The 10,314-nt window shown below is 43.4% G+C and overlaps 4 protein-coding genes across 4 annotated transcripts; all 4 read left to right on the top strand.

Moving 5' to 3' along the window:
* Positions 1-123: 123 nt before the first annotated feature.
* On the top strand, positions 124-866 carry LOC116377926 (visual system homeobox 1-like; the record flags this gene model as incomplete). Its single annotated transcript, XM_031839687.1, has 1 exon — positions 124-866. A coding segment is annotated over one exon (305 nt), but the record flags the coding sequence as incomplete, so codon positions are not given.
* A 468-nt stretch (positions 867-1,334) lies between these two features.
* Positions 1,335-2,503, top strand: LOC116377928 (SUMO-interacting motif-containing protein 1-like). Its single transcript, XM_031839690.1, has 3 exons — positions 1,335-1,526; positions 1,997-2,330; positions 2,442-2,503. The coding sequence occupies exons 1-3, from the start codon at positions 1,410-1,412 to the stop codon at positions 2,501-2,503; spliced, it is 513 nt and encodes a 170-aa protein (XP_031695550.1). The 5' UTR covers positions 1,335-1,409.
* On the top strand, positions 2,448-4,201 carry LOC116377929 (zinc finger protein 708-like). The gene is made up of 2 exons (XM_031839691.1): positions 2,448-2,491; positions 2,568-4,201. The coding sequence occupies exon 2, from the start codon at positions 2,614-2,616 to the stop codon at positions 3,871-3,873; it is 1,260 nt and encodes a 419-aa protein (XP_031695551.1). The 5' UTR covers positions 2,448-2,491; positions 2,568-2,613; the 3' UTR covers positions 3,874-4,201.
* Positions 4,202-5,192: 991 nt separating this feature from the next.
* On the top strand, positions 5,193-10,301 carry LOC116377927 (acetyl-coenzyme A synthetase 2-like, mitochondrial). Its single transcript, XM_031839689.1, has 3 exons — positions 5,193-5,569; positions 7,673-7,769; positions 8,313-10,301. The coding sequence occupies exons 1-3, from the start codon at positions 5,227-5,229 to the stop codon at positions 8,551-8,553; spliced, it is 681 nt and encodes a 226-aa protein (XP_031695549.1). The 5' UTR covers positions 5,193-5,226; the 3' UTR covers positions 8,554-10,301.
* Positions 10,302-10,314: the final 13 nt, after the last annotated feature.

Here is a 10,314-nt window from a genome sequence, read left to right as displayed (position 1 = left end):
AATATACACATATATTCATCTTTATATATATGAATATCTATATATTCATATACTGTATATATATTAATACAGATGTATATAAATGGTGCCGACTGGACTGAATCTCTGTCTCTGTCCTCACAGGAATGCACAAGAAGTCTCAAGAAATAACCAAAAAGTGTCCGAGTCCTCGGGAGTCGGACTCGACTCGCTCCGACTCGTTCTGCGACTCCTCGGTGCGACGCAGCGTCGAGACTCGGGAGGCTCATCACGAGACTCGGGAGGAGCAGGAGGAGCTGCTGGTGATGGAGGAGGAGGAGGAGACGGAGGAGGAGGTGGCCATCGACCTGTCCAGCTCCTCCAAACAGCAGCAGGAGGTCGGGAGCTCGATAAGGCCCGCCTCCTCACTGCGGCGGCACAGCGGTAGCGAATCAGACGATCGCAGCTGAAGGTCGGAGACGAACACAGAGATCTGATTGGCTGTTCACTAAGAGAGGAGCCAATGAGAGAACAGACATTAAGGAGAAATAAAATATATATCATTGAAATGCTACCCTGGGGTTAGCATGCTAACATATTAGCCTTTAGCTAATATTTGATGATAACTAATGTTACGCCGCCGTCACATCGACTCAGCACCGGACTAACAGTGGAGGATGTCAGTGTTTATTATTGTATTGTACTGAGAGTATGTTTTATATCCGTGTTGTTGAAAGAATAAGAGGCTATTTCATGTTTTATTCCTGTTGTGTTTATAGTTTGACTGTCTGAAGCTCTGTGAATGAATGTCATTTAAATGTCCTATTTTAAAAGGTTATTATTATTATTATTATTATTATTGTCACTATCATCAGTAACATGTATGTACAGCAGATGATTGATGAATAAACAAAGTATTTTTGGAATCACTGGGATTTTTCGACAGAGCACAAACACTGAGCATTAATCAGACTAATTATTAGAAACATGTTTTATCGACATGCTGGTGTTTAAAAATACATAAAATATGTTTCATGTTCTTGTAAGAATAATGCTACATGTATTTCTTTGTTATTGTATTTATTGAGTTATTTATTTGTTTATTATAATGACAGCTTTAGTCCTCCATACTTCAGCACCACAACTTTACCAAATAAAATAACTATAAAGATATTAAATCTTTTAATCTTGTTTAAAAAAAATACTGTTATAAAACCCAAACACTTGTATTTGTATGTTGTAGTCTGTAGCAGTTTAAACGCGTAGTTTTTGAGTTAATACAGATCAACTTTTATGTATGTGACGATTCAAAAAAAGCCAGTGCTTTTAATTTGTAGGCCATTAGCCGTTGGAGGAGACAACTACGTCACTTCCTTTATCCGCACCGTTGGCTCCAGCCGTTGTGTTTTTTTGCTAAGCTAGCCGGCTGGTAAGTGCAGGAATTGTTAAACATGTCGGATTTGATCACTTTTAGAAGTGAACTCACACTCATCGTGAACGACCTGCTGCAGGCGCTGAGGACGGAGATATTTACAGTCTCTCTGAGGAAACCACGTCCAGAAACCGAGGCAAGCTAACTGCGCTAACTGTAGCTAACGGCTAACTTTAGGTTAACTGTTTCCGGTGTTTACGACTCTATTGGTCGTTAGGTTAACTGTTTACCAAACTTCATTAAAAATATCATAATTTAAGAAATGTCAGTTTGAAGTTAACTGTTAAATTAGCTGTAAACAAATAAATAATAATAATTAAATTATTAAAATTAATTAATAAAATAATTCACACTCGGCCCTCGTGTCGTTAGTTCCACCAAACTCTAAGATGTTCGAATTTAAGAGGTTCCTGTTTGTTAGCTAACTTATAATCCAACATTATTACAAACAATTCAACTTAAAGGCGTGAAAGTGTCTGTCAGCAGTGAGAAGTACTCTGATACGTTACTGCAGTAAAAGTACTACTACACACTGTAGTAAAAGTACTACTACACACTGTGAACGTGGTAAACGTCTTTTAAAACCATTTTCCTCTTTTCTTTCAGGAAAAACTCGGCGCTCTGGTGGACAGTTTGTGTGTCAGAGCTGTTGATAAAATCCTGAAGATGGTTCAGCCTCCAGGAGACCAGAAGGAGACACCAGGAGACCTGAAGGAGACACCAGGAGACCAGAAGGAGACACCAGGAGATCAGAAGGAGACACCAGGAGACCAGAAGGAGACACCAGGAGACCAGAAGGAGGAGACACCAGGAGACCAGAAGGAGACACCAGGAGATCAGAAGGAGACACCAGGAGACCAGAAGGAGACACCAGGAGACCAGAAGGAGACACCAGGAGACCAGAAGGAGACACCAGGAGACCAGAAGGAGACACCAGGAGGTGAGTTGTTGTCTTCAGGAGGTTTTTACCACAGAGGTCTCCTCCTCTAAACACTGAATAAAGCAATAATAATAATTTAAAAACCAAGAACTGAATCTGTTTGTGTTCCAGGTGGACGTGAGCGCCCCCCCACAGGACACACCTACATCCTGGTTTACGGGGTCAGTGAGTGAGTCCTGAGCAGAGTGAGATCCTCTGAAGCCTCTGAACACCGCTCACTGTTTTCTGTCTCTGTAGAGCGCTGCTGTCCACTCCACGGGTCTGCTGCTGTCTCTGCAGGGCCATGCTAACGCTAACGCTAACGGTGAGTCTACCCGACGTCATTCGTTACATTTTAAACATTTCAGCTGCTAATTACAGACCAACTCTTCCTTTTGATGCAGGTGAAAATAAAACCGTCTCCTCCCCCCCTCCCCCTCCGGCCGATGTCCCCGACCACGAGTACGCCCGGCCGCCAACAGAGGGCGGAGTCTCAGCAGCACGCGGCAGGAAACGCCGTAAAAAAGCCGCCGACTCATCTCTGGATGAGCCGACAGAAAGCCACCGGCGGTGTTCTCAGTGTGGGATGCTGTTTCCAACCAGCCAGCGACTCTCGGACCACCAGAGGAAGTCCCACCCGGTGTGCTCGGTGTGCGGCGCGGCGTTCTCTGGCATCCTGAGACTCCGCGAGCACACGATCAAAGAGCACGGGCTGCTGCCGTACACCTGCGACTACTGCCCCAAGAGGTTCAACCACAAGGCCCACCGCGACCTGCACGTGAAGGCGCGGCACACCGGGGAGAAGACCTGCCACTGCGACGTCTGCGGTAAAGGCTACTCCGGCCTCAGCACGCTGAAGACGCACCGGACCACCCACTTCGACAAGACGTTCGTCTGCGACGTCTGCGGGAAGAGCTTCTACCACGCTGGCCACCTGACGCGGCACAAGCTGGTGCACCGGGAGGTGCGGCCGTACCGGTGCTCCACCTGCGGGAAGGGCTTCACCCAGGCCGCCAACCTGCGCAGCCACCAGGCCGTCCACACCGGAGATAGGCCGCTCTGCTCCATGTGCGGTAAGACGTACCGCTGCCTGAAGAGCCACATCATCAGCAGGCATTCGCACGAGCTGCCCGCCGACGGGCTCGCGGCTGCGGACGCCGTCATCGCCTGCGAGGTGTGCGGCAAGAAGTTCCCCCACCCGTCGCAGCTCAGGATCCACCAGAGGAGCCACACGGGGGAGAAGCCCTTCCACTGCGACGTCTGCGGGAAGAGTTACGGCATGAAGCAGCAGCTGAAGGACCACAGGTACACCCACACCGGAGAGAAACCCTACAGGTGCACCCTCTGCTCCAAGACCTTCAACCTGGCCACCAGCTTCATGAGGCACCGCAGCATCCACAGCGGGGAGACACCCTACAGCTGCAGCAGCTGTGGGAAACACTTCCGCCTGCTCACCTTCCTGAAGGCTCACCTGCAGACCAAAGCTCACCTGAAGCAGACGCTGACCTCTGACCTCATCGGTTCCACTGAACATAACAATGGATTTGGTGTCGCGTCTCTTTAACAGAGAAACGAACAGGATGAGATGATGTTGTTCTCGTCTATCAGCAGATCACTGAAGTCATAAAGGTGATTACATGTATAGTACAAACACAGAGGTGGATTAACTGCTGTACACATCCTGTAATCTGACCTCAGGTCTGCATCACCGCTGGATTACAGAGACCACCCTCAATTACCATGTCAAGTGGGAATTACGTGTGATTAGGTATTAAAGATTAAAGCAGATCTGAGGTCAGAGGGCACTGAACAGCAGCAAAACAAACTCTTTCATGTTTTTGTTATGACTTCAAATGATAATGCCTCATATTACAATAAAAACAGGAACAAAGAGCTGAGAGATGTGTATTTATTGTGTATTCAGGGTTACAGAGAAAATGGCTCATTAAATATGAATGGTTATTGTGAAGCATCATTTTCAGAGATGACATGTTTATGGTGCCGTGCTTCATTTATATACAGAATGTCAAAGAAGACTTTAAATGAATAAATAAAGGAACATGATCATGATAATAGGTTTATTGATGTAAAACAATAACAGTAACATCAATACAAAGGTAAAGTATAACCTAAGAAGTACAGTAATACCTCTCTGATGTACTGTACTTACACGTTGAATAAACTGTAGAAGAGCTGCTTCTCAGACTTTATTACCTTTGGACTGAGCCAGGCTAGCAGTTTCCCTCTGTTTCCAGTCTTTATGCTAAGCTAAGCTAACGAGCTGCTGGCTATAGTTTCACATTTACTGAGCAGACATGAGAGACAACACAGAGAAGTAGTAGTCGTACTAGTAGTGGTAGTAAGAGTAGTAATAGTAGCAGTATTAGTATTAGGAGGAGTAGTACTAGTAGTGTTAGTAAGAGCAGTAGTAGTAATAGTAGTATTAGTAGTAATAGTTGTAGAATAAGTCTTTTTTTATTATTATTTCATAGTTTTTAACATGAAAGACTGAAACTGTAACGTTCAACATGAAAGTGACCGAAAGTCTAATGAACGTTAACCAGGAGACAAAGGATCACGTTAAACTACACAGTTCATAAAGCGTCATAACTGATCAATAACTGCCCTGACCCGAACCAATGGAACACGACCAAAAGAGGAGTTATTGTTCATAAGGATCAGCACTATTATTATTAATAATGATATTAATATTATTAGTATTAAATCAATAATATGAATTCATATTAATATCATGTGAAATCTGGTCAGTAACTTCAGTTCTTCTCACTCAGAACTAAACTAGTTGTGACTCTTTCCATCTTTTACGACCTTACGGTTTATTGGTTCGAACAGTCACGTGACCGTTCACACCTGAGAACAGGTGAGAGGCTCAGGACTCTTCTGACCGCAGATCAACATGGCTGCTCACAGCAGCTGCAGCACCGGACTCTTCAGGACCCTCCTGAGCCGCTGCAGAACCTGCAGAACCCCGGGACCGGTTCAGACCAGGACCGGACCGGGACAACAGAGGTGGGTTTCCTCCCTGTCTGCACCACCACCACCGGGAACCTGGAGCTCCCGGCTGTCGCGGCTGTCCCACCGGGATCTGTACCGGGTCTCGATCACGGATCCGGATCAGTTCTGGGGATCCGCCGCCGCAGACAGACTCCGCTGGGTGAAACCGTTTGACCGGGTCCAGGACTGCGATCTCAGCAGCGGGAAGATCTGCTGGTTCCTGGGAGGGAAGCTCAACGTGTCCGGTGAGAAATGATCCGATGAACGGATCGCTTATCAATAATCCATATGTTCTTTCATCGATCACTTCCGGTATTACTTCAACAAAGTGACACAAGCTTCAAGTAATGGAAGAAACAGGAAGAAGTACTCAGATATGTCACTGCTGTAAAAGTACTAATAGCCTACCACAGTGTACTCTGTTAGAAGTTAAAGTACTAATACCACAGTGTACTCTGTTAGAAGTTAAAGTACTAATACCACAGTGTACTCTGTTAGTTAAAGTACTAATACACTGTGTAGAAATTCTTTGTTTTAAATAAAAGTACTGATACCACAGTAAAAATACTCTGTATAGACAATCAGTACATAAACACAGTCAGTATATATAAACACAGTCAGTAYATAAACACAGTCAGTACATAAACACAGTCAGTATATATAAACACAGTCGGTATATAGACACAGTCGGTATATAGACACAGTCGGTATATAAACACAGTCAGTATATAGACACAGTCGGTATATAAACACAGTCAGTATATAACAGTATATAGAGACAGTCAGTATATAGACACAGTCAGTATATATAAACACAGTCAGTATATAAACACAGTCAGTATATAGACACAGTTGGTATATAAACACAGTCAGTATATAAACACAGTCAGTATATAGACACAGTCAGGATATAAACACAGTCAGTATATAAACACAGTCAGTATATATAAACACAGTCAGTATATATACACAGTCGGTATATAAACACAGTCGGTATATAGACACAGTCGGTATATAAACACAGTCGGTATATAGACACAGTCAGTATATAGACACAGTCGGTATATAGACAGTCGGTATATAAACACAGTCAGTATATATAGACACAGTCGGTATATAAACACAGTCGGTATATAGACACAGTCAGTATATAAACACAGTCAGTATATATAAACACAGTCGGTATATATAGACACAGTCGGTATATAAACACAGTCGGTTTATAAACACAGTCGGTATATAAACAGTCAGTATATAACAGTATATAGAGACAGTCAGTATATAGACACAGTCAGTATATAGAGACAGTCAGTATATAACAGTATATAGAGACAGCAGTATATATAAACTGTCTCTGCAGTGAGCGTGTTGTGTCTTTGTCCCTCTTTCTGTTGTTTTTCTGTCCCTGATAATAATCCAGTTACATTCCAATACGACAGCTGGATATTTTGCGTGGTACGAGAGCAGACACAGGAGGACTTTTCTCTTGTTACATAAATGATGTTTATGAACCTGCTGCATGAGACACAAACAGGATCTTCAGTCTTAAACCCGTTTTAGGATTAATTTTCAATCAGTGAATAAATTAAGCCGGTTTCCATCGGCATCAGTTTCAACATGACTCGGATGATGACACGCGTTTATGGTAGCCTACTGTTCAACACGACATATACAGGATATCAGTGATGTTACTGCAGAGCACAGGGGAGACGAGGGTCTACTGTCTGTCCTTTAACCTGTGATTCACACACTGAGGCTCCAGCAGTCAGTCTCTCACCGACACATTAACAAACACTTTTATCTTTTTTTAAGTTTCTTGTGAACTTAACTTAATATATTTTTTATTATCAAATGATTTGATAATTACTTTCTTGATTCATTTATTAATTGTTTTATATATAAAATGTGAACTTTTTTCAGAGCCCAAGTGTCAAATGTTTATTTTGTTCCAACCAACAGTCCAAAGAATTCAAATGCAATCAATAGACGGTGATATCTGACTGACAATAACAGCAGATCCTCACATCGGAGCAGCTGGAAACTGACAGTGACTGTTATTTGTGCTTGATGATTCATTGATTATCAAAGTATTTCACAATGAATTTTCTGTTGAGCAGCTAATTAAATAATTGACTAATCTTACGCTGTCCAGGTTTTACCTCACATGGTTTTTATTTTATTCTCTTTATTCATTATAGAACTTGATTGTTTTTTTGTTTTCCCTGAAAGGAACCGTGTGCAACCTCACCGCTAGTTGCCGCCAAAACCTTCACATGTCAAGAAGTTGACATGTTCTTCTCCCCCAAACACTGTGGAGTCTGATAATTGTATGTTTCTCTGTGTCTCAGTGAACTGTCTGGATGTCCATGTCGAGAAGCATCCTGACCGAGTGGCTCTGATATGGGAGCGAGACGAACCCGGCACTGAGGTGAAGGTTACCTACAGGTATGAACTCTCCCCCCCCCCCCCCCCCCCCCGGGTGTCCACCCCGGGGCTGCTCGCCAACGATGACAGACAAATAGTTTTTAAATCTCTCGTCGTTTTTGTCTCTCGTTGTTAACTACTAATGAGGTCCTGTTGTTCCACTGGAGGCGGAGGGACTCCACCTCTCTATAGCTGTATTGTCCCTCTATGCAGACGACACTGATCTTTATCTTATCATTATAGTGTGTTGGCCTCAGCTATCTCAGACCATAAATACAAAGGAATGTAATGTATTATAGTCTGTGCAAAAGACATACATTCAGCTCGTAAAGTTTTAACAGTCACACAAGTTGCTTAATGAATAACTACGGTTGCAGATGGCAATCAGGATGAAGAAACATCAAAGTTGCTGTGGTATAAGTTATGTGACACAATATGTCTGAGTACAAGTGATGTTGCTCTCCTTGAGGTTTCTTATTTCTTCCTCCAGTAAAATGTATTTTTAGGGACAGTAAAGATATCATAGTCATCTCCAGCCTCAGTGATCTATTGTCTGTCCATCAGAGAGCTGCTGGAGACAACCTGCCGTCTCGCCAACACCCTCAAGAGCCATGGCATCCAAAGGGGGGACAGGGTTGCCATTTACATGCCGGTGTCACCGCTGGCGGTGGCAGCCATGTTGGCGTGTGCCCGTATTGGTGCAGTGCACACTGTGGTGTTTGCTGGCTTCAGCTCAGAGGCTCTGGCAGGCAGGATCCAGGATGGTGAGTCTCCCTCCGCCAAGGTCTTTGTACCTTACTCATGACGGGGGTTTCACATTCAGTCAGTGAGTTTATTTGGGCAGCAACTAGTGAACGTTAGAGGAACTACAGACTCAGTTAGAGACGAGCTGGTGAACATAATGGAGCATTTAGCAGCTAAAGACACAGATGTTTCCTTCAGGAGGTGCTGGAGACCAAACACAGAGCTTAGAGAGAGAGTAGTGGACTTCCATTCATCAGGAGACACAAACACAAAGACTCCTGATGGGCCTGTCCATCAGTCCACCATGTTGGTCCAGACTGTAATATCTCACAACTGTTGAACAGGTTGAGATTTAGAAAACATTCATGTTCCTCCGATGATTCATCCTTCTGAATTTGGTGATCACCTGACTTTTCCCTAAACCCCACCATGAGCTTAATATTTGTAGATATGAGTTCATCTCAACAACTATTGGATCGATCGTCTCGATGTTTGCTTCAGACATTTGTCTGGTTTATGACCAAATACCTGCAAATCTTATGACATTCCATCAGCTGTGCTCTGTGTTTAATTAGCTAAGGTTAGCATGCTAACACGCTAAACTAAGACAGTGAACATGGTAAACAATGTACCATTCATTGTCATTGTGAGTATTTTAGCACCTGCCAATTTAGCTACAACTTGTGAGTGGCTGTCGTTTGCCCCTGAGGAGGATTTAAACATTCTACAGTTACACTTAAACTTCACATTGTGAGTGTTTGAAGCTGAACAGTTTTTAACTTAAATTAAAATGTTGTATTTTTTACACTAAAATTTTATCCTGGCATTGAGGGCAACGCTTTGAAGCAGAATTTACATCATTTAGATCAACATGCAAAAACATCACTCTATATAAATATAGAAAATGTGAAAAAATAAAAGGAGTGAAACATTTCTTCCGGTCAGTGTGGGCACATTGGGGGACCTCAGACTCGTGTGGGCACAGTGGGGGACCTCAGACTCCTGACCTCAGTACTTCTATAATCCTGGCTACAGTTCTGTTCTGGGCGTCAGCAGTATCAAAGCAGGGGACCATGAACTTGGACAGAACTTGAGTATTTATGTGAAACTGTTTTCAGTTTTCATTTCTTCATCAGCAGCATGAAAGTAAAAGCAACAGCCCCCTGAGGGAGGAGCCTTCATACAGTATCACACTGAACCCATGGAGACTGAGTATTTAACTCATTCCAGTCTCCAGATACAAATACTGACGCAGCTCTCTGCAGATCTCTGGAGGTCAGACATGCTGCTCGAGGACTTGTGTGTTTTGGAAACAGTTGCTGCCTTCAAACCCAAACAAGACATTTCCATGGCTGGCTGAGCAGCAGGAGAAGCAGAGCATGCTGGGAGTGTAGCTGATTGTATGTGCAGGAGAGTATTTGAATTAAATTGATTACAGCCTCAACATGAACAGCATCCCGATGATTTATCGTTTCTTACGGTCTGAACAGACACAAGAACAGTTTGCTTCTCAGAGAGGTGAAACGTGTTCTGGAGCCAAGAAGATGAGCTACTCAGCTCAAGCCTGAACTCGTCATTTAGCATTTTAAAAGTTCAGCAGAGGAAACAATCAAACGACAGTTACAAGTCATCAAATAATGCCACAGGGCAAATAATGCCCTGTGTGTCAAACTATGACGCTCTAGGTTCCCCTCTAATGTCTATTTTGGATATTTTGGACGTGTTAAGGACAGCGTGTCAGTTTCAACTCACTAGGCGTCTTTTCAAAATAAAATTTGTGTTCACAGCCCAGTGTAATTAACCAGGTGTGTGTTGTGTTCAC

Source organism: Anarrhichthys ocellatus, unplaced genomic scaffold (assembly GCF_004355925.1).
Source record: "Anarrhichthys ocellatus isolate YVR2014 unplaced genomic scaffold, GSC_Weel_1.0 scaffold1856, whole genome shotgun sequence".
Classification (NCBI taxonomy): Eukaryota; Metazoa; Chordata; class Actinopteri; order Perciformes; family Anarhichadidae; genus Anarrhichthys; species Anarrhichthys ocellatus.
This window is presented reverse-complemented; position numbering and strand designations above follow the sequence as displayed.

Coding starts and splice junctions, on each gene's coding strand:
- LOC116377927 (XM_031839689.1), top strand. CDS start 5,227: ATGGCTGCTCACAGCAGCTGCAGCACCGGACTCTTCAGGACCCTCCTG. Junction 5,570..7,672: donor AGGGAAGCTCAACGTGTCCG/GTGAGAAATGAT, acceptor TCTGTGTCTCAG/TGAACTGTCTGGATGTCCAT. Junction 7,770..8,312: donor GAGGTGAAGGTTACCTACAG/GTATGAACTCTC, acceptor TCTGTCCATCAG/AGAGCTGCTGGAGACAACCT.
- LOC116377929 (XM_031839691.1), top strand. CDS start 2,614: ATGCTAACGCTAACGCTAACGGTGAGTCTACCCGACGTCATTCGTTAC.
- LOC116377928 (XM_031839690.1), top strand. CDS start 1,410: ATGTCGGATTTGATCACTTTTAGAAGTGAACTCACACTCATCGTGAAC. Junction 1,527..1,996: donor AACCACGTCCAGAAACCGAG/GCAAGCTAACTG, acceptor CTTTTCTTTCAG/GAAAAACTCGGCGCTCTGGT. Junction 2,331..2,441: donor CCAGAAGGAGACACCAGGAG/GTGAGTTGTTGT, acceptor TTTGTGTTCCAG/GTGGACGTGAGCGCCCCCCC.